Source organism: Gracilinanus agilis, chromosome 4 (assembly GCF_016433145.1).
Source record: "Gracilinanus agilis isolate LMUSP501 chromosome 4, AgileGrace, whole genome shotgun sequence".
Classification (NCBI taxonomy): domain Eukaryota; kingdom Metazoa; phylum Chordata; class Mammalia; order Didelphimorphia; family Didelphidae; genus Gracilinanus; species Gracilinanus agilis.
Genome location: NC_058133.1, coordinates 349,596,222 through 349,621,092, shown reverse-complemented (window position 1 = coordinate 349,621,092; position 24,871 = coordinate 349,596,222). Strand labels below are relative to the sequence as shown.

At 34.7% G+C, this 24,871-nt stretch overlaps 1 protein-coding gene across 1 annotated transcript in view; it reads right to left on the bottom strand.

Moving 5' to 3' along the window:
• GRIK2 (glutamate ionotropic receptor kainate type subunit 2) overlaps positions 1 to 24,871 on the bottom strand; it is a 767,698-nt gene that overhangs the window by 444,296 nt on the left and 298,531 nt on the right. The window contains exons 4-5 of the mRNA XM_044676594.1: positions 8,851 to 9,032; positions 5,509 to 5,562 (exon numbers count right to left, since the gene is read on the bottom strand). Of these exons, the coding sequence (XP_044532529.1) occupies positions 5,509 to 5,562; positions 8,851 to 9,032 (236 nt within the window). The remainder of the gene's footprint in view (positions 1 to 5,508; positions 5,563 to 8,850; positions 9,033 to 24,871) is intronic.

The window sequence follows — 24,871 nt, the reverse complement described above, 5'->3', positions numbered from 1 at the left end:
AGAATGGCAAACAGCATTTTTTAGGTGCATTCGTTATGACAACCGAATGTATGCTGATTAAACTTTCAATACATAGAAGGCAGGGACTGTCTAGTTCTCATTGTTTAGAATCAACCATTAAAGGACTATAAGTATTTAGGCAGCATGGTGTAGAGGACAACACGCTGGACTCAGAATCAGGAAAACTTAGTTCAAATCCCTCCTCAGACACTGACTTGTGTAATGATAGGCAAGTTCCTTAACCACTCTCTGCTTTAGTTTCCTCATTTATAAATTAGGAAAGTTAAGTCCACTAGCCTTTCCTATCCTGACCTTCCAAGTTTCTTGGGCCAGCAATAAGCACTAATCTAGTCCACTGTTGCCTTAAATCCAACCATGAAATCTGGAGACTGGTAAGATTAAAATATAAGGAAGCTAAAAATCCTGACAATAAGAGTTTGACATTACTGTTTGTTTTTCCATCTGCTAAAAATGGACAGAAGCCAATTCCTAGATCTTAGGGGTAATGTTGGGAGCCAGAACAGAGATGGATGATAGCATGAGTGTAAGGCTGGAAATTGGAATTATACCAGTTAAACTTGGACTAGGTCACAGATAAAACCATGAATGGAACTGATGTCACTCAAGGTTAGTAGCAGGAATGGTTAACAACTTAAGCCAGCTTAAACAAATATCAAAGTAAGTAGTTGTTGGAGATAGAAATAAAAGAAAAAGACATTTGAAATGACGTATTCTGGATATATACAGTTAAATTTAAAATCACTCTGAAATAGCTCACAAATCATATCAGAATTGTTTGGTTTCTTTGTTCTTTTTGGCTATACAACTGAGTGTACAACTAAGGTATTTTACTTGACTCATTAAAAATACATCCTAATAATAATGGAGTTACAGATATAGGTTATAGATATAGCTACAAAAATGTTTCAGAGAAATGAAATATAACAAAATGAATATATTCAGAAAATCTTTTGCATGACCTGTACTAAATGTGGGCAATGTTTTTATCATTGCTTAATGTTCAAAATATAACAATAGCTAGATTTATATGGTATTTAAAATTTTGCAAAGCACTTTGAAAATTGAACAGAGGAGATGGTAAACAACATTTAAGGCCACTGTCTATCATAGCCAGATGTTATTTCCCTTTAGATGTCACATTTGCAATGTAGGTAGATGGCACAATGGATGGAGTTCCAGAAATGAAATCAGGAAGATCTGAGTTCAAATCTTCAGACACTATCTCTCTGTATGACCCTAAAAAAACCCATGGCTGTCTAAGATAATATTTATAAGCACTTTTTAAAACCTTAAATTTCTAGGTAAATACTAGTTCTTACTGGTGTTCTCTATGAAATGAATATGTTGGATTAGATTTATATGATCCTTTGCAATTCTAAAATCAAAGAATCTAAAAAAATTAATCAATCACATTTGTGCTTATAAAAGTAATAGCTATATGTAAAGAATTCACTTTATTAATCACCTAATAAATTCTGCTTTAATTAATCACCATATAATTTATTACTACCTGTTTATTTAAGCAATGTGATTAAAATAAATATGATATGTTTCTACTATGTGAGCTTTTTAAATGATCACTAAATCAAATCTTCTGAAATTCTGAAAGATTCCACTTTGGTGTAAGATCAAAGGCTTTCTTGCCATTTTATTGTACAAAGTTCTCTTTCTTTGATATCAGTGACTCAATCAATTCATGTTATTTTCATTGTAACAAGAAAAACTACAAATTATAGCAATTAAAAAATTGATATTTACTGAATCTGCAAGATGTATAAAGCATTGCCTAAAGGGTGTGGAGGATACAAAGAAAGTAAGACAGGGTCCTTATCTTCTGGGAGGTTACAATTTCATTGGGCAATATGAGACAGATATAAAAATGCAAGGTTCTATTATGATGAGCACTATATAAGATAAATGGACAATAAATACTATCATAGTTCAGAGGAAGGAAAGATCTGTGAGCTAGGTTAGATAAAAGAAGTAGAATTTGAACCGGGTGTTAAAGCATTGGTATGATTTTATTATTCATTAAAGATTTGAGTAAAAGCCCAGAAGCAGGAAAGAAAAATACAATTCAAAAAAGAACAAAAATGTTTATATAGGAAGGAAGGTTTACATAGGACAATAATAGGAAATAAACCTGGCAAGATAAACAAAAGTTAGAATATAGAAGGTCCTGAATATTAAAGAGTAAGAATTTTTATCCCATAGACCAAAGGTGCCAATGATTGCTTAATATAAAGCTTCTTTTAATTTGGGGGATTCGTGTGGTGTTGCTAATAAATACCATTCACTGATGACTGAGGAACTGCCCACCATGCTCCTTCTCCCATTTTCATAGAACTATTACACAAACTAGCTTATCTATTCACCATGCCAAGTTTCAAGATTACTGGTTGCTAACTATGGATTAAGAAGAATTTTTACAGGCAACAGCACTCAAAGAAGGTTTTGTTGGAGAGAAGAGAGGCATTATTGAAAAAAAGAAAGAATTACAGGGAAGAGAGAATATGAAAGCAGGAAAGCCAACTAAAGAGAATTACATTAATTCAGGCAAAATTTAATGAGAACTGGAAATAGGGTGGTACCAAGACAAACTAAAAAGGGACAGCTCTTGAAGACAATTTGAAGAATTGCCATAATTTAATAGCATTGTGGAGTGGTAATAAGAACATGATAAAGAAGGATCATTGATGACTCAGAGATTTTGATTCTAGATGCCTAAAGAATCACTAACATAAATATAGGGATACCTTGGAGATATTGTAAGTTCAATTCCAAACTGCCACAATAGAGTGAATATTCCATTAAAATGAACCACACAAAATTTATGCTTCCCAATGGAAAGAAAATGTATGTTTCTATTATACAGTAGTTTATTAAATGTGTAATGGCATTATGTCTTTAAAATAACAATGTACATACCTTAATTTAAAAATAGTTTATTGTTAAAAAATGCTAACCATCTTCTGAGCCTTCAGCAATTCATAATCTTTTTTTCTGGTGAAGGGTCTTGCCTCGATGTTGATGGCTGCTCACAGATCAGGGTGGTGGTTGCTGAAGGTCAGAGTGGCTGTGGCAATTTCTTAAAATAAGACAAGAATGAAGTTTGCCCCATGGATTGACTCTTTCTTTCACTTGAATACTTAAGGCCATTTTAGGGTTATAAAGTGGTCTCATTTCAATACTATTGTGTCTCAGGGAATAGAGAGGCCCAAGAAGGAGAGAGATGTGGACTAGCCAGTCAGTAGATCACACAGAACACATACAACATTTATTAAGTTTGTGGGTGTAATTCAAGGAAGCCCCAAAACAATTATAATAATAATGTCAAAGAGCACTAAACAGATCATCATAACAGATATAAAAATAATGAAAAAGTTTGAAGTACTGAACGAATTTCCAAGATGTGACCCAGAGACATGATGTGAGCACATACTGTTGGAAAAATGACACTAACAGACTTGTTTGATATAGAGTTGCCACAAACATTCAAATTTTAGAAAAAATGTTATGTCTGCGAAGCTCAATAAAGCAAAGCACAATAAAATGTTGAATTCCTGCAAGTAAATCATGAGAAGGAATTACTTTGGAAGGAAAAGATTTACTTAGTTCACCAAAGACTTCTTATGAGCCACCATGTACAGGGCACTGTGAAAAGTGTTGGGGATGCAGATACAAAACTGAACAACATTCCCTTGTCCAAAAAGAGCTTTATTAAGCATCTGTTGTCTGAAGAAATATGTCCAAGTGGTATTGAAAATTTGAAAACGGAGGGGAAAGTGCAACAAAATCTGGGGAGTTTTTTATATAGAAGTAATAGTTGAAGCTATGAGAACAAGTGAGTTCTCCTAAGACCGAGAAGCTAAAGAGAAAAGAACAGAGAACAAAAGACTGAACCTTGTGAAATGCCAACATTGTCATGGCAGGAAGACAAGAGGGGTGAGTACAAGAGACAGAGATGGCACAGTAAAGGAGGAAGCCCTGTATTGTACAATATCATGGAAACCAAAGGAGGACAGGCTTTAAAAAAGGAAAAGGTGGTTGTCAGTGTCAAAAGCTACTCAGAAGGTCAAAAAGGATGAGTGAGAAAAATCCTTTAGAGCAGACACTTAGAAGACCATAGAAGACTGGTTTTCCATTAACAGAGCACTGAGCTGGATACCAGATTGCAACAGGTTAAAGAGGGACGAGGTAGCAGTAGAGATTTCCAACACTAAGCAGATATCCAACCACTCATCCAAGAAATTTAGTTATAATACCATAATGAATAACGAATCCTCTTTAATTAGGAAGAAAAGAAGTTGAAGATTCATTCTAACTAGGCATAACTTCAAAAGTACACAGCCAAATTGGATTCAAGATGGCAAACTAAAAGTACTAATTCAAACAGCCTCATGTTACCAGAATATAAGAAAAGGGCTATTCCTTGAAATGTGACCAAGTAGAGATTCTAGCATATTGGTCTCACAGGACTATTTTTTTTTATCACAGATAAACAGATCTTTAAGATGGTCTCTACTGAAACTTTTCTAAAGTATTACTCACTGAAATGGAAAAATACAGTTGCCTAACCAAGATTTTCTAAGGAAATGTTAATGCAAATTGCTGTGGAAGCCTGAGAGTGATTTTAAAGTGGCCATCAGCAGGCAGCTGCTGTCAGGTTGTCTTTAATGCAGCTTTTAACCTCTGGCACTTTGAAGCAAAATATAACTATTGCAAGTGGCTTAATGTGAGTCCCTATCTGGATACTTTGTTATAGTCTGATCAAGCCCTTGTAAAGAAAAACACTTTAGCTTCTTGTGTTTTTACATTCCCATGGACACCATGAATCAGTGGTACAGAGTTAGTTCCTGGCTGCATCGAGTATTTCTGTTTCAGCAGTAGTAAAAGAATGAATGGATATGTATTGTAAAGGTATCCCATTTTTCAGAGCAGCACTTAAAAAAAAATTATCCTGATGGCCCAGTAAAACAATACCATTAAAATATATATATTCACTGGGAATTAAAATCCACAGTATTTCTTTTTCAAAATCAGTAGTTTACCTCTAATATTTATGGCTTTCCCTTGATACTAGTTGATATCACTAATATGCAAGTTTTGATCAAACGTGGCAAAACAAGGGGGGCAACTAGATCACTCAGTGGATTAAGAGCCAGGTCTGGAGAGAGGAAGTCCTGGGTTCAAATCTGACCTCAGGTACTTTCCTACTATGTGACCGTGGTGTAGTCATTTAACCTCCACTGGCTAACCCTTACTGCTCTTTTGTCTTGGAAGCAATGCACAGTATTAATTCTAAAACAGAAGGTAAGGGTTTTAAAAAATGATAAAATATTTCTACAAAAATACCATGCATCATATTCCTTCCAACTTACTTAAAAGACTATTTCTCATGATCAAATTATAACAATGACAACTCCTGCTACTTAAAAGAAAGAAAGGCCTTTTGCCACCATCTTTTTGGTTTAATAAAATACTTACCAGTGTAGTAAAGATATAATGATAATACTCTGTCATCATTCCCATAGCTAATGCCTAGGAGAGAAACAAAAATTTAATTATTGAAAGGTCACACAATATGTAAGCTTGAGGCTTATAACAAGTGAGCACAAAACAGTTAATTCAACTGGAATCCAATCTATTGTATTTGAGTTACACTAAAATCAGGTCAAGCAAATCATTTCTCAGCAGTTAAAGGAGATTAGTAACTATTAAAGGAATTTATGAACCAGATCTTCTGATAGAAAGATTACTATTAGAATGTTGGGTGTTTTAAAGTCTATAGCTTTACATATTAATGAAGGCATTAAGATGCCTCCCAAATCCTGAAATCAGGGTATCTTAGTTCATTGTATTTTTAATGTCTTCACTAAAAAATCTCTAACTGAAGAGTACCATTTCATTTTGAATAGTAGTAGTATGCAATTAAAAACAAAGTGCAAGCAAAATAAAGGATTCCTCTTGCTGAGCCCTTTAACATTTCCTTAGCAGTAATGGAGCAGATCCAATATCACTACCATTATTCAAAAAGTACAGATAATTAAAAGTAGAGTTTCCAGTCTTCTAATTGCACAGTAGTGGATTGTTATGGTTTAATTCTACATTCTTAAAGTTCTCGTGAATTTTACAACAACATACTGAAAAGCAATGACATTTGGAGTTAAACTGCCCATAACAAGAAGACACTATGTCTTTTCCTCATTCTTTAAACTTCTAATAAACTCTTAGGGAGTATATCCCCAAAGATAATCATTTTAGTTGCTAGTTATTACTAAATTCAGTTTTGCATATAGTGAAACCATGAAATGGAAACAGGTGCTTTCCATAAGATATTGGTACATTTCTGCAAAGTTATTATCTCTATATTCTCATCTGCTGAGCAATTTCCACAGTACCATTGACAAATACGTCTTAACCTATGATTGAAGGAGCAAGAGGATCCTATTTTCCCAATAAAGAAGATAAAGTCTACATGAAGGTTTTGGAAAGGAAATATTTAGAGGGATTCTAGATGGGAAGTGAATGGCTTAAAGGGAAATTTTTGTAAGGGTAATGAAAGATGATGCTGAGAGAAAGGAAGAAGAAAGACATTTATGTGCCAAGAACCTACTGACTCCATGACCAAAGCTCTAGGAAACAGTTTTAGCACTGATAGTGACTGTAAAGAGGTGGAACTATGTAAACATTTTTATTTTTAACCAGTAAAATGAAGTTAACAAAAGGCTATATGTGTGTTTGACTGGATACATTAAATGGCTGTAATAAGTATTGGGGGGAAAATACTTCAAATGTTGAAAACTAGTTGACACTAAAATCTATGTATATAGATTAGTTTTAGAAAATACACAAGATTGTACTGGATACACAAGACCTTCTTGTATTCTTGGGCAAGAACAATGAGATAACTTCATACAAGGTTTTACATTAAAATAAGAATGCAAGAGGGAAAAATTATTGCAAATTTAGACACTTCTAATAGAAAATTTGGGGGAGTTTTCATACCATAGCAAATAAATAAATAAGAGTTAACTATTTAGTTAATTTATAGAAAAGAGATAAAATGGCAAAAAAAAAGTCTGGTTTAAATCTTCATTGAAGGAATGACTGACACAATAAGAATCTCAGTAACTTTTCATATAGATTCTTTTTTCCATATCAGAATTATGTTAACATTATAAATATTGTTTGTTTGAATTTGCATACTCAAATTTACATGCATATGAACCTGGGCAAGTCATTTAACTCTAGTGCTTGTCAGACAATTGCCTTAGAGTTTTCTAGACTACATTAGCTGGTGTTGTGATCTATGATGGTAGAAGGATTTCCCATAGCAGAATATTTAAGCAAATGACATCATAGAGCATTTGAGTATTTACATTTATTCATAAAATAAATTTGAATACAATGGAATCTGGGCTCAAGTTGAGAAACAAGACAAACTCATTTTATAAAGTAGTCATATCGTAATTCCCTTTTTAAATCTGTATAGACTGAGGGGAGACAAATTGGACCTGCTTATGGTATGTAGAAATCTATACCAAATAATGGCTCGTGTAACAACTTAAAAATTATAGGAATAGTGATTGGAGCTGTAAATTCAGTGACATATTGAATTCCCTCTAACAGCATAGGTCAGCATCTTCTCTACAACTTGTAGCCTCAGAGAGTTGCCTAGAGCCTAAGGGGTTGTCCAGGATCATGTGGCCAAGATATATCAGAAGTGGAACATAACATTTCATTTAAAAAGAGAACTCGACATATTGGGCTGATTGACAAACTGACAGCAGACCCTAAAATGGTCAGTCACAAGGACTACCTCCACTCCTGGCTGACAAAGTCATTCTAATTGCCTCTAAGTCGCAGGGAGGGAAAAGCAATGACCTAGAAATTTCATATCTTCCCCAGTGAAAAACAGGGCATTTGTGGGAAGCCAATAAGAGAATAGATAAAAATCTGAGACCCCTCTTTTGACACCTTTTATGATCCATATCTTTTTTTATTGGAAAAACATTATAGACGTATTGAAAAGCTTTGAGTCCTTAGCAGACCAGCAGCTACTGAGTTAACAATTTCTCTCCTTGATAATTAAGAAGCCTGAATTCTAAAAAATATATTACTTAGATAAGGCCCTAGACAGACAAAGCTAGATAGGACTTTATCTGACCAGGTACAATTAGAAAATAGGACTCAATTAGTAAAAATCTCTATGAAATATATTTCTGCTCCCAGAATTAACCCCCTACTAATTGGTGGTTGGAATTTGGCCTTTGACCCTGGACCTATCTCTCTACTTTTTAGACTTTAATGGGTTTTGTATTATTTGTAACCCCTTCACAGCTGTGATTCTTTCTCTGTGTTCTTTGTTTGAAACCAGTATATAAATAAACTCTAAACTCCATAGCGGTTAGAGCAGCTATGGGCTAACCACTAATCTGGCTGTTCTCATTTTCTGTTTCCTGTCTTTTCAATCCGACGCCAATAAATGCCACTCAGGACCCCTCCCATATAGAGCTGGCTCTCTACAGGCATTCACCATGCATGTCATATATATTTACAAACAATGTTATAGTTCTTTGAAAAAAATATATTGAGTACCATTTAGAAATTCTGAAAATATTTAAAATTTTATGTAAAAGAAAATTAAATGGAAATCAATTTTTGTATCATCTATTATAAAAATATCTCAAGTTCATTTTTGACTAATTTTTCTTCCTGATAGGGAAAATAGCTATTGGCTATTTGAAAGTGAAACCATGCTTCAACTTCAAAATTTAATTTATTAAGTATAATTGAACTTTGCCATCTAATCAAGTCAGTGATTACCTGTTTCAGAATGCCTGCTGCCATTTCATGACTGCAGTCAAAGATTACATGAAACTCCTTGCCTCTTTTCATCTCCTTTAGTAAAGGTTTTGCATCCTTTGTGTCAGCAGGTAACTGACGTATTTTCAGCCGCAGATTGTACCTAGATGGAGCTTTGATGAGCTCTTGCAAACGAATGAGGCCTTTAATGAAAAAGAAGGAAAGAATATTGTGAAAACATTGATAAAAGGTAGTTCTTATCAAAGCATACTCTCTTTTTTTGTGGCCATGTATTTACATAGTCATCCAATAACATTATAGGTATATTCTAAAATGACTATAACATTTTGGTTATAACATGTTATACCATTATGGTATAACTATGGGTAGTAATAGTCAATAGATCTACTTATCTAATTCTTTGTTGTTATAATTATTTTTCTTTTACATTAATCAACAGGAATAAACCTAATTTTGGAATTCCTTTCAATGCCATGAACTAATCTAATTGTATTATCCTAACAAAAAATAATATTATTCTAGATTAATGTTCCTTATTATTTCTAGATAATGTCAGATTTCAACAGAGAGTTTAAATTGTTTGCATCATCAGAATATTTAACAGTTACATAAAGACGAGTTCATTTTGTTTAATTATTTAAATTCTTAATTCTTTAAAGCTAACACCAAAGAAAAAATAAATAAAAAGTATGATGGAGAAAATGAAATAAATCCAATTATATTTCTGATTAACATAAAGTTTTGCATCTTTATTCAAATAGTTTCTGTACAGAACTCTAAATATACAGTCTTTAGTTTATATCGGTGCGGTGCTCTATAATACTATGTAAAAATCACTGATCTGTGAGTGATCAACATTTAACATTCATTATTTAAGGGTTTTTTAAAAAAAAATCATTGGATAATAGATTTAGAGTTGAAGGTATCCTAGAAGGCACCTTGTCTATACACTTTATTTTACAAATGGATAAACTGAGCCCCAGAAGAATTAAATAAATTGATTACACAGGTAACAAACAGTACAGCCAGGATTCCAACTGAGATCTTCTGATGCTAAGTCCAATGCAATGCCATAAGGAAAATGCTGGGGACCATCAAAACCCACCCTGTCTGACATACTCAAAGTGGGGACCTCAAGGAAGTGCATGGCAGCCTCAGGAAGGATGGAAACTCCTCACTCAGTTTCCCCTGTGTGATTCTACTCTTACTAACACCCCTCATTATAGGAATTATAACGATCAATATCTCTATTTATCTCTATTTAGCCCCAGGAACATATAGAGGAACATTATAGGTTATTATTAGAGCCCTTACACGCCCCCTACAAACACCTATGGAATTCCCACCTTTACATGCAGTAATACAGAAATTCCCCTAAAAGTCAATTTACAACAAACCAGCAAATAGTGAGTTAATGTCAAAGATTTTAAAACCCTAACTTAGATCTCCTATACATGGGTGCCTGCAAAAACAGGCCAGAACAGTCTCCAAGATTCACCCCTCCCTGAACCCTGATTTGGTACAGTACATTAACATAAGAATGATAACAATGAATGATAAATGGAGAAATTGTCTCCCATGAAAAAGCCTGTACTTTCCCAACACTATAGCCCAAGAGATATGTCAAATACACCTTGAAAAATATGAAAAGTTACTGGGGAATGAAAAGTATGACTTAATACATTGTCTCTAAGAAAAGATGTATGATGAGAATGGATTTCCATGCCAACATTATGTGTGATCTCAAAGTGTATAAAATAAACCTTACTCAAGGCAGAGCAGAGCAGTATTCATGATGCCTGCTTGGCTGAAATTCATACTGTCTCTCAATTATCTTAACATACCAAAGCCGGCACACCACCTCAAGCCCCTGGACCAGAGAGAGCCAGCCTCCCCCAGGAAAATATGTATATTGGGCATATTTACATCATTAATATAAAAGTATCTTTGCTATTTGACATCCAGGTGACTTTGGACAAATTACTAAACATTTCTGGGACAGGTACTTAAGTCTGTAAAATTAGTGTTAAGCTAGGCAACTTCCAAGGTCCCTTCTAGTTCTAAGTCTATAATTCTATGATGTAAAGATATCAATGGTTATATTTTATATAAGAAGCAGTTCTTAATTCATTCCCCCAAAATATCCATCAATGTCACATTTAAAAAGGAATGGTACAATATGTAAAGGTAGCATCAGAAACAGAAAAGAGTCAAAAATGAAGGCAACTGACACATTAGTTTTTTACAAACTATCTGTACAATGTACCAAAAAGATACTCTATAATTTTTTCTTAGTATTCATTGTGATCATATGCAAAATATATTGGATTTTCTTATGAATCAGTCGATAAATATTTATTAAGTATCTCCTATCTGCAAGATATTGTACAAAGAGTTCGGTATGCAAAAAGAAGCAAAAGACAGTCCCTGCTTTTAAGAACTTACAATTTAAAGGAGAAAAAAATGCAAATAAACAAACAAACAAATAAATAAATAAAAATACATATATATGCTTGCTTTCCCTCTCTCTCCCTTTCTCTTTCTCTTTCTCTCTCTCTCTTTCTCTCTCTCTCTCTCTCTCTCTCTCTCTCTCTCTCTCTCTCTCTCTCTCTCTATATATATATATATATATATATATATATATATATATATATATGAAACAAGCTGCTATATACAGAACAAAAAGGAAATAATTAAAGAAGAAAATAGAAGTAAGAGAGATTAGAGAAAGCTTCCTGTAGAAGGTGGCATTTTGTTGTGATATGTTGACTTGCGTACAAATTGGATTTAAGTGAGGCAGAGTTGCACAAAGTCATCAGCCTTACTCATTCTTCCAGAGTCATCAAAGTCCAGTGGCAAGACAAACGTTAGGACAACTGGCAATGGCCAGGAATATATGCAACAGATGAATTTGGAGTCTTTGATGTCTGACCAAGTTCTAGGCACTTCACAGTTTCTGTTTCAACTACCTTCATGGCTATTGAAACAATTTGTCCTCATCCACCTATTCCACTCGCCTTTGCGTTTGGGGCCTGTTGGTTACCTTCAACTTAGTGTAACCTGTCTGCCAGACATATTTACCAGAGAATGGCTGCTGCACGTGTTACAACTTCTTGGAGCCAGAGGTGAGAGAGTTGGGTGAAAGGTGGACACCAAATATGGATAAGCAACCCTGAAAAAGGCTTGACAAATCCTCACAATAGGGATGCCAGTCTTTTCAGAACTCCCCAATAGCCTGGAAGGAGGGAATTTAGGAAGCCAGAGAGAACATTAGGAGGGAAGAGGAAGAGAATTCTAGGCATAAAGGACAGGCAGAAAGAAAAGAAAGAAACAGTAGAGAGATGAGAGTTTCTTGTTAATTGAGATGCCAGTGTAACTGGATCAAAAAATATAAGTTGAAGAATAAGGTATAAGTGGGGATGTAGGAAAGGAGGCAGTTAGCTTATTGAGGGCTTTAAATCTCAAACAAGATTTTGTATTTGATTCTAGAGACAACTAGAAACCACTGGAATTTATTGAGTGATAGTGACATAATCAGACTTGGACTTTAGGAAATCACTTTAGTGGATGAATGGAGGCTGGATTGGAGTGGGAAGAGACTTGAGGCAGATAGACCCACCAGCAGGCTGTTGAAATAATCCAAGTATGAGGTGATAAGTACCTGCACTAGAGTAGTGGTAGTATCAGAGGAGAGGAGAGAGAGTGTTCAAGAGATGCTACGAAAGTGAAATTCACAGGTCTTGGCAAAAGGGATATGGGAGATGAAAAAGAGTCAGGAATCCAGGGTGACACTTAGATCTGAGGAACTATGAGAGTAGTGTTGCCCTCTGTAATAATAAGGAAGGTAAGCACGAAGTGATTTAGGGGGGGAAATGATGAGTTTGGTTTTGGACATATTGACCTTAAGATGTCTACTAAACAATTAGTTCTAGATTTCTAAAAAAAGATAGTTTGAAATGTGAAGTTTGAGGTCAGCATAGAATTTGGGGCAGAATAGGTGGATTTGAGAATCATCTACATAGAGATGGCAATTAAATCCATGGGATTGGATGGAATCATCAAGAAAGGGCACATCAAGGAAGCATCAAGAAAGGCATCAAGAAAAGGAAAAGGGCACAAGGCAGAACCCTGAAAGACACCTATGATTAGAAGGCATGACCTAGGAGTGGATCCAGCAAAGGAGGCATCAGATGGATACAAGGAGAAGCAGGAAAGACTGGTCATCTGAAAACCTAGAGAAAAGAGTAAATATCAAGGAGGATCAAAGGTTGTGGAGAGGTCAAGAAGAATGAGGATTGAGAAAAAACCATTGGATTTGGCAGTTAAGATCATTCATAACTTGGAGAGAGTATTTTCAGTGGAATGATAAGGTTAAAAGCTGAATCATAAGGGGTTAAGAAGAAATTGAGAGATGAGAAAATGGAGGTACTTATTGTAGATGCCCTTTTTGAGAAGGGTGCTCTCATTACATTCTTCTGAAGAGTTTATTTATGGCCCACAAAATAGTCTATATCTCTGTACCATATCTTATCCAAAAGATTGTATATTCTTAAGCTAATTTTTTCATCTTTTACATAAATGTTATTTTCCTGACCTTTTCAGGAACCGAATTTTTCACATATCAATGGGACAGTACCTTACATACTTACACACACACATACTTCTGATTTTCTAAAAGGTAAATTTTATACATGTTTTAGTTATTCAATATATTCAATGTTGAATTTAACTAAGTCAGGATTTGTAGATCATACAGATGAATGGTGAAGGATTAAAATGGAAAGAAAATACATAAAGGAAGTTTGAAGTAGAAGGTAGCAGTGAAGTTACTTCCTCTAATAGTCTAATTCCAACCATAAACATGATTCCTTTCTACAACATCCTTAATGCTTTCTCAGTCAATCTCTTTCCAAGGACTTGAAATAATCAGAAATTCCTCAAATCCTGAAGTAGCTCAGAAGTTAGTAAGTTCCATCTTGTTAGAAAACTATTATTTCTGGGAACTTCTTTCTTATGTAGATCCAAGCTCTGCCTCCTTATTGTTCCTTTTCTTTGGTAATAATTTCCCTTCTGAAGTGAAATAGGACAATATTACTACTTCCATTTACCCCCTCCACATAATATCCTTCTAAGAAGCATGGAATTTTAGGCCTTTAATTCTAGGAGTCTTAGAATTAATCTAATCTAAACTTGAGCCCTTCACAGAAATTAAATTCTTAACATGCCATGCCTTCTCTTTTGTAGGTTAAATAAGAACCAATTCCAATTGATCTTCATAAACATGGTTGTGTGTATATGTGTGTGTGTGTTTACTCCCCCTTAATGCTTCCTCATTAAAAAAATTCTTGACTTATTTTTAAATGTTTCTCTAATAGCCATATTTATATCTTCAAGATGGGTAGCTAGCAGGATGCAATGAAAACATCTTTAAAATAATAACTACTGATTAAACTAAATAGCAATCTCAATATCTATAAAATTGAATATTTCAATTGGCTCAAAAAACTAAAAATGTTTCAAGGACAGGCCATGAAGAGTTTGCACATATCACATAACTCAAAAGGTGTATTTAGGATTTAACATGTATTCTACTCTCAACTCTTGTTGATACCTCATTGGGCCATATGGTACAGCAAATATTTTCTCTTTCTGTTCATATTTATTATGTATGTATTTCTTGGCATAATGTGGCATATTTCAGTTTGCTAAGCCCCATGGAAAATATACTGAAGAACTAAAAAAATAATTGAAAACAAAACTCTGCTAGAAGGAGTTGCCAGCTCATATTTAAGAATTCAAATTTTCTACTGTCTTAAACATAAACATGCATTCAGTCAATCAACAAACATTTTTGGGCCTATGTTATTATTAAAACATTATTTTATGGACATGCTTTAAATTTCTTGAAGCTTTAAAAAAAGAAAAAACCTCTCCAAATCAGACCACATTAAACAGCTTTCATCATATTTTTTTTTTTCTGCCAGAAAAGGTTAAAACACGTTTTGGTTTCTTCATTACTGTTTATTTCGTGTATTACCTATTTGATTTAGGAACAAGACTTGTTTTTTATATTTTTATATTTCCATCTTAATCTGAGAAAATGGAAACTAAGATACCATCAATGTAAAGAAGGTTGAATCAAAATTGTTCAACTTTAGCTTTATATCACTTCAGTAGAGGGCACTCAAATTCTGTCTTCACTCACTTGATATCTCATTTTCCAAATTATACTATTGGTTCCCCTTGCTACAGACATATTAGCCAATACTCTTCTCTACTGACATTCTCAATCCCTAATATCAGGATGCTCCATCCTTTTCAAGATTCCAAAATTAAAGCAACTAGAAAATTGAAAGAAATTTTATAATAAAGCCACAAAGGATAAAAATTTAAAAATATTCCCTAAAGAAAAAGTTAAAAGAGTTGAAATATTGAAATAATTTGTTCTATAATAAAAGCTAACATTTATATACAATTTATTATGTGGCAGGCATTATGTTTTACAATTACTATTTTATTTGCACCTCACTCCAACCCTGGGAGACAGTACTACCATTATCTTCATTTTATAGATGAAAAAAATGAGACAAATAGCAGCTAAGTGACTTGCCCAGGATCATTTAGCTTTTGTTGTTATTCAGTCCTGTCCAACTCTTCATAACCCCATTTGGGGTTCTCTTGGCAAAGACACTAGAGTAGTCTTCCATTTCCCTCCCCCATTCATTTTACAGATGAGAAAACTGAAACAAAAAGAGTTAAGTGACTTGCCCAAACTAACACTGCTAATAAGTATCTGATGTCAGATTGGAATTCAGGGCTTCCTGATTCCAGGAATACTAGATATCATATCATAAATACATATCATTTCCAAGGCAGAAGAGCAATAAGGATTAACAATAGGGATTAAACAATTTGCCCAGTGTCACACAGCTAGGGAGGGTGGAAAGTCAGATTTGAATATAGGCCTTCCCATCTCCAGTCCTAGTTCTCTATCCACTGAGTCACCTACTTACCTGCCCCAACTCTTCCCATGTTAAAAGAAAATCAGTTCAGTAGCACTATAGAAAATATTAGCTAATGATAAAAATTATACCCCTATAAATTACTCTCACCAAGGTGGTATTGGTGAAAGAAAAACAGATGCAAGATATTTTGGTGAAAATTAAGATTTGGTTTTCTATGCAATTTTATAAAGACAAATCAGCATATTTCATGATCTAACTCAATTAAATAAAAGTATATTAAGTACCTTCTTTGTAGGACACTGATAATTAAGACAAAATGGAAAACAAAATATACTAACAGAGTTCTGTTTGACATAGTTAATTTACTAGATGGCAAAGTTGCAAAGTAACTCCTTCATATAGTCTTTTAATTAAAATACCCTTTTTTTCCTAGTGACATTATTTGATGTAATGAAAATAAAAGACAAACAATTTGCACAGCTGGGCTCCTGAACATCCCTGATGAAGAACATCGCCAAACAGCAATTACTTCCTTAATCTAGTAGTTGAGTGCTATTTCTTCTCATGACTTCACTCAGGATACTTCTTTTTTTTCCCTTTTTATTGTCAGTTCATCCTATTAGCAACTGAGATGAAGCTTTATCTTATGTTTGCAGGGACATAGGCCTGAGCTGCTCTTTTCGCAAGTTGCCATCAATTTAGCTTTTAAAGAAAATCCAGAAGGAATTGTTTGTGCGCACTCCAGCTGGCATCCTTTTCCAAAGAGATCAATCACTCCACCTATTCAGTATGCCTGGTTCTCCCCTAGCCCTAGGAAGGCAGTCCCAGGTTTCCTCTCAGACCCAGGTATCTATCTAGGCAGCATGACAAACGATGACTTTGCCACCTGGCTTAATCATCAGGCATATTTATCATTTCTGCTAATGCTGTCTTAGTGCGACTCAGACAGATCGGAGAAAAATGCACTCACTGTACAATAAGATGTACACAAAATGTTTCCCCTATGATTCGATATTTTCTTTTTTTCCCCCAATTTGAAAGATGGTCACTCTTCATTGAGAAGCCTGGAGTTCAGGAATTCGCATTGGTATTTTAATATGAGTACTTCATTTCTGCTACATGAAATATTTTAATGATGTCCAAACACTCTCTTTGCATAAATTAAATATGCTTTAATATTTGTTACTATTTTTAAAAGGAGATGAATTGCAGATTGAAAAGTACAACAGTTATTCCCAGCTATGGGAGGTGTGGAGTAAGGGGAGAAGATGTATGCAAGGAAGGACTGATCAAGTCCCCATTCACTAATTCTAATCACCTCCCTCAGGACTCTTGTTTACTGATTTTAACTTTGGGGAGGATGCGAGGTAAATGGGAAATAAGCATAAGAAGAAGGGAGCTAATTAGGGAAAAAGCAAGAAAAAGGAAAAACTAGTGGGGAATTCAGAAATTTTGGGGGGAGGTTGTTTCCCCCCCCCATCATTTCAGAAGTGGAGAAACAGAATAAAATCCATCCAAAGAAGAACTGGAAGAGAATTTCCCATTTTTCTCTGATCTCCCCAAAACCCCATATCAAGGATTAGCTCTGACTGTTCACAGCCTAAACTCAGGAACCCAAAAAAAGAAAGGTAGGATGGGATTCTCTATCATAAATTACTATCTCCTTACCTGACAAATCCAGTCCTCACATTTAAATATGCTGTATCCATAGAGAGTAAAATACTAGTCATTTTTGTTACAAATTGATAGTAATATCTCTAAGAAAATGCAGAGAACGAAGAGTCATTATTATTTAAAATTCAAATTAATATAACACAATTCAGATATTATGTACCAAGGTGGGAAAACCCTTAACCCTAAGGACCAGGGTATATGTGACAAAGGAGAAGCTGCCTAGGATTTAATTTTCTACAATTCTAGGGACTAGGAAAGTGTCATTAGGAGAAATTCTTTGGACTGTTTCCCCTCAAAATCAAGCTGCAGCTGCAGCACTATGACACTATTAGATGAGGACTTTGGTTCACAAGATATACTTTTAAACTCAGAGGCTAAAAAAGGACTATTATCATTTCCTCTACTAGAATATAAGCTTATTTTACACTATCAATTATAATCACATCCAATAAGTAAAATAATTCAGCTATGGGGAGATTACTTTGTAGCTAAATCATTTTGGAGATAAGATGGAAATTTGATTCAATTTAATTATTTTGCTGTTGGGTCCAACTCTTCATGATCCTGTGGATCATATTGTCCATGGGGTTTTCTTTGCAAAGATATTGGAGTGGTTTGCCATTTCTTTCTCCAGTGGAGTAAGGTAAACAATGGTTAAGTGATTGCCCAGGGATACACAGAGCTAGTCTGAGGTCATATTTGAACGCAGATCTTCCTGACTCCAGGACCAGTATTCTATCCACTGAGTCACCTTATCTGCTCCTGGAGTCAACTAAGCAGGCATTTAATGGATGCTTACTATTTGTGAAATACTATTCTATATGTGAGATACTATTCAAAGTGAGACAATAGGGTTACAATACAAAAATAATAAAATAGCTTTTATCATTTAAAAAATAAGAGAGTTGGACCAAATGACCTCTAAAGTCCCATTCATTTCTAATTTATCATTCTAAGATCACTTATGATGAGAAGTTTACTTTCTACAAGGAGATACAAATGTAAAATCAGTAAAGTAAATACAGGGTAATTTGAAAAAAGAAAGATCAAGAAATGACAACTTTTTTGCACAAATGGAGGGAAACAACAGTCAATTAACAAGGATATTTATTAAGCTATGCACTTATTAAGCTGTGTACTGGGCAATGTGCTAAATGTTAGGAATACAATGAAAAGGGAAAACATGGTTTCTGTAATTAAAAAAAAATCACTTCAAATTCTAATGGGGAAACAATGAGCAAATAAATATGTGAGAGAAAGACACACACCCAGAGAGAATATGAGACTTCCAATTTAATCAGAGTTAATTTGGGGGTGAAGGAAAGGAGGTTTCTCCAGGAAAATGGGATTTGAATTGTTTTCCTAGAAAAACTTATATGAAATAATGCAAAGCAAAGTGAGCAGAATCAGGAAAATGTTGTACACAATTACAACAATAATGTACAATGATCAATTGTAAATGAATTAAAACTATTATCAGCAATGCAAGGATCCAGGACAACTCCAAGGGACTTTAAAAGGGCTCTCTGACACCATAGAAAGAACTGACAGAATCTGAATACAGAATGAAGTACCATTCTTCCCTTTATTTTCTCCATGAATTTTTCTTTAGGGTGAGCAATATGTGTCTTCTTTCACAATGTGATGAGCATGAAAATATATATTTTGTATTTGTGTATATATATATATATAAATATGTACAACATATATCATATTACATGCAGTCTTAGGAAAGTTGGAGGATTGGGAGGGAAAAATTGAACATGATTCACAAAATGTCAAGAAACAATTATTTAAAATTACATTGACTTGTAAAAAATAAAAATAAAATGAATTTTTTAATGAATTGCTTCTTTAAGGAAGTCAGAAAAGCGAGGAGTCAGAGGGAAGGAGAAAGAGCAGTACAGAGAGGGAAAAGCAGTGTAAAAGCATGAAGATGACAGATGAATTTTAGGACATGTGTCATATATAAAAAATTGCAGGAAGGCCAGTTTGCTAGTTCATAGAGTATACGAAAGGGAGTAAAATGAAAGAACTAGTGAGATAGGAAAGGGCTACATTGTAAAGAACTCTAAAATCTAAACAGAGACTTTTATATTTGATCCTGGATATAATAATGGACCACTAGATTTTATTGAGTAGAGAGTGTGATATGGTCAAACCTGTTCTTTAGGAAAATAAGTTTGGCATCAGAGGAGATGGATAGATTGGGAAGCAAGAGCAACAAGGCAAAGAGATCAACCAGAAGGCTACTGAAAGCCTGCTGGAACTAGGGTGGTAGTTCTTTGGTAGAGAAAAAAAGATATATAGGAGAGCTGTTATGAAAGTAGGAAAAATAAGAACACTTAACAAAGATTTAAAAGTTGGATGAAAGAAGAGTTGAGGATGATACCAAGTTTGAGAGCATGAGTGGATAAGCATAGGTAAGATAGTATCCTTATTAATAATGGAAAAATTAGGAAGAAGGAAGTATTAGGGAAGGGGAGTTGATGAGGCGTTCCATTTCATACATGTTGAGTTAGATATGTCTACAAAACATCTAGTTTGAGATGAACAAAAGGTAGTTGGTGATACAGGATTGTACCTTAGGAGAGAAATTGGAGCTGACTCTTTAAATATGGGAATCATTTGCATAAATAGCTTAGCTGAACCTGTGGGAGCTAATGAGTTCACCAAGTGATATTATTGAAAAACAAATGAGGAGAGTTGAGGATGGACACTTGCAAAATACCCATGGTGAGGAAGTATGAGGAGGATGATAATCCAGAAAAAAACATTGAAAAAGAATGTTCAAAGAAGGAAGAGGAGAACCAGGAGTGCAGTGTTATAAAATCCTAGAGAGGAGGCCACTAGTTAGCACAGGGGAGAGAGAACCAGACCTAGAGATAAGAGGTCCTGAGTTCAAATTTGACCTCAGATACTTTCTAGCTATGTGATCCACCGCATATCATGTAACCCCAGTTGCAGAGCCCTACAGCCCTTCTGCCTTGGAAATGATAACTCAGGATCACTTCTAAGAAAGACAGTAAGGGTTTAAAAAACAAACAAACAAACAAAGATGATCTTCTAAGGCAAATTTAAATGAGAAATCATCACCCCTTAGGTCCTGGAGACCTGAGCAGCAATACAGTAGAAGGAAGGGAAGGTGGAATGAAAAAGGAAAGCATCATCAAGTAGTATCCTATGGCAAGCCGTTAAATGTTGGCAAAGCTACTTCAAAGGAGTGGCAGGCCAAGTTACTTAGAGTGATGGCCTGAGGGGATACAGAAATAATCTGAGACCTAAGGAAATATAATGTGAAGGAAAAGAGGGAACTTTTAGTTTGCAGAATGTAAGACAAGAAATGAGTACCTATATCTTAAGCCTAATTATTTTAGGAACTGAGCAGAAGCATTTTATTTAATTCCCTCCTGCCCCTAACTGATCCTGTCCCTCAATTTAGAATGTCCTTATGACTTGGCAGCCACAGTTAGCCTTTACAATCCAGATTCCACTGGATCTATACTAAGGGCAGAGCACCTCGGTACTTTAAGCAATACCTAAAATGAAAATTTTACATGATTTAAAACTACTTTCCGAATAAAAACTATCTTTGCTCTTTGGACCCTTGCTGAAATGGACAAGAATCACTCCTCAAACAATATCAATTTTGGATCTCACTTATTTGCTATCTAAAGTCGGATACTTCAACCAACACAGACTATCTGTGCAAAATATAGGAAGGTAGAATTATAGATTTATAACTGGAAAGAGTCTTAGACATTATCTAATATAATCCCCTTGTTTTATAGATGAGAGTGGTTAAGTGATTTCCCAAGGGTGATACAACAGGAAAGTGGCAGAACTGAGGTTTGAACTCAGGTCATATGACTTCAAAAGTCTATTTTTAAAAAATTTGTTGCCGAAATACAATAATCCAAGACAATTATTGAGATAAAAAATACCACCCACCTCCAGGGAAAGAACTAATGGAGTCTTAAAAACAGATAAAAGCATACTTTTTTTAAACTTCATTTTTCTTCGTATTTTTCTTTTCAGTCTATGTTTTTGTGAGCTTTTTGTAACATCAGTAATATGGAAAAATGTTTTGCATGACTGCACATACATAATCTTTACAAAATTGTTTGCCTTCTCAAATAGCGAAGAGGAGAAAAGGAGAGAGAATTAAGAACTCGAATTTTTGAAAAATGAATGTTAAAATTTTTTACAATTTTTACATGTAATTGAAAAAAAATAAAATAAAAATTCATGCTGTTCTAGGTATCCAGCACCTATGGAAATTTTGCATATAACATTTGATATCTAAAAGAGATATCTTAATATATATGTTAACCATTCCTGTACAAGTGGGGTAAAGATGGGAAAACAAAGTAGTTAAGGCTTAGATATGCCTTCATTAAGGTATTATTGCCCAGCATGCTTTTTGCGGTTGTAGATGGTTTATGAGACATGTCCCTTCAAAAAGCATCTCTATATCTTTTATAGAACGGCATTTGAAAAGGTTGTCCACTATGTAACTCCACATCTTTTTTTGCAAGACCACACATGATAAATTCCTACTCAAGTTTAATTCCAAGGAAAGAATTTATCTCTGCAGATGAATTTATAGCTTTTATCTAGTCATAAAAGGAAAACTATATAATCCAGTGTTTTCCCATCTTTACTCCATTTGACAGAAACATTACCTCTAGATTCACTGTTCAACTACAATAATCAGCTCAATTCAGGTACTTTTCAATAAACATTTATCATGTCTTATGTTCAGATATGTTGGATGCCTTAAAGCCTTTCAGAAACAGGAAGGGCATAAATCTTAAATAAATAATAAAAATGGATGGAAGTGATGTAAAGAAAAGGACATGGAAAGGCTCCAGAAATTTTCCCAGAGCTACTTCTCTTGTAGAGGCAACTTCTATTCAAAAGCCACTTTGCCCCCTTTTATAATTTCTGGTTCTAGGATAATATCAATTACTTTCAGGTTGATTTCCTCCACAGTACTCTCCTTTGGTTGATATGAGAAAGCCAAATTGAACCTACTTTTCTATCTGGTCTCCCTATTGTTTTCCATCCCTTGGAAAGCTTGAAAGTGAATCAACAATAATTTATTAAGCCCATATTTAGTGCCAACCCAGGCACATAAAATTAAAAATGAAATAAACCTTGTCCTCAAAAAGCTTACATTATGAATGTGGAGAAGGGAGGGATTGGGGAGAGGTAAGGAAAGGAAAGACAAGAACATAATAATGGGCATGTAAAATAGAGCAGACGCTCTGGAGTTACTATCTCAACTCTCACTAGCTCTGGTGTGTCAGATGCTCTTAGGGGAGTAGACAAATTCCCCGTTCTAGTGGTAATCATAAGGGATTAGGGTCTCTATTAACATATCCAGTCAATGTGCTTCCCCATTGATTAACACCCAATCAGACAATAAGCTTTTAGAAAAGGTGTTTACTAAAGTGCTAGCTACAGGACTATGCTGGAACTGGTTCATACAAGTTCTCAAGAGCCAGTTTTCAAATTTTGAGTAAATGCTGGAGATCAGGACTTGACTAGTATTATTGCTTACCTAGACCTTAGAAAGTGACAGAGAAAATGTTAATAATGAAGATTAAACTTAAAAGTCCCTCCTATGGTTTCAGAGAGGCCACTGTTAAATGCCTACCAGCACATTCATGTTGTTAAAGTAAGAAATTACTAAGAAAAATTCCCCCCAAAGCCTAGGGCATACCCAGAAATGTATACAGTAAGAGTATAGTAAGAATAAGGCTCAAACTTATAGTCTCGTTGTAAAACACAAGTGTCTATATGTGGGGCAAATGGATAACTCACAATTCTTGGTTACTGAAAGTTTTTTTTTCTCTCTTTTCTGGAATCCTTCTAAAATTCTTCCTATGTGTAGCTCTCTTTGGATCCCTTTCTAAAATCCATAGGTAGCACACAGTGGGAAGAGATCTCACGCCCTAAACTGTTACTTTCGTTCACAGATATCCTAATGAATCCATATGTGCCTATAATTGCTGATGTGTATCTCTTTCTGTCCCAGGTTGGATGCATTGTTGCCTACTTGTCCCTGATCTCTGATGGCTTGATCAAATAGGAACAGGATAGGGGAGTACAAGAAGAGAAAGGAGAGAAATCTTCTTCTCTCCCCTGATTTCCCAAGAGCAGTTTCTTGTCAAAGTCTCAGTCTCGAATCCTCAAATCCAGAATTGATGCCTTCCATACCTAGACCAGATCCCCCTGGCCTGGGCTTACTAAGGGACTGATTGCTATTTTATTCAGTAGCACAATGAATATGACAGATCTTCTTTGAAAATGACATTGCTTTTTTTTTTTTCTTGACCGAATCAAAGAGATTTTTGGTTGAGAAATAATCATAGTATGTAAACAACTTTGTTTACACAATTAAAACTTCATCAGTGATTAATGATTAACTGGCATGGGAGAAAGAACCCAACTCATACAAAATGCATACAAAATAAGTTCAAGGTAATTCTTGCAAGAATGACATTAGCAGCTGGAGGAGGAGGAATCAGAGCAGGTTTCATATAGAAGGTGGCATTTAAGCCAAATACAGAGGGAAACAAGACATTCTGAGAAGTAGAAGTGAATCATCAGTATATACCAGTGCAAAATCAGAGAGAGATAGAGTATTTTAAGAACAAGTAGAATTGTTTGGCTATAGTCTCTAGTATATTGAATGAATGAAATATGTTAGAAGACTGTAAAGATAAGATGAGGCTATTGAGAAGAAATGGTTACAGACAGGTTGGATTATTTTTTGTTTAATCAAATGAAATCATTTTAATTATTCATAATTGAAAATAAGGAAAAGACAGCATTGCTTCCATCTGACTTCTTACTAGTCTATTGGAAAATATATTCAAGTATCTTCATTCACCTATTAGCTCTTTAAATAGATGTATGAGTCTAGCATCATGGTCCTCTGAGCTAAAATTAACATCTAAAGATTTGTAAAGTGATTCACAAAAAAATATCATTCTAGTTGTAAAAGTAACTTTAATTATTCATTTCCTTCAGCAATCTGAAAACAACTTCTCCACTGCTTTTGGATACTGAGGTGCTGTGACTGCTGTTACAGTTTTCATTGCCAGGTATTTATTCTTGCTATATTACCATCGCTCTAGCAGTTCTTGAGGAGGCTGCACTGAGTCTAAAAGCTTTTGTGTTTAATGATCTTTACTATCAAGATGTGAAAATAGTCTCCTAAAAAAGTCACATTCCACTTGTCAGCCATGCCAACACTACAAGAAAGAACTTTTTCCCCCCCAGAGGATGAATTAGTTGGGAAATAGAGAGAGAGAGAGAGAGAGAGAGAGAGAGAGAGAGAGAGAGAGAGAGAGAGAGAGAGAGAGAGAGAG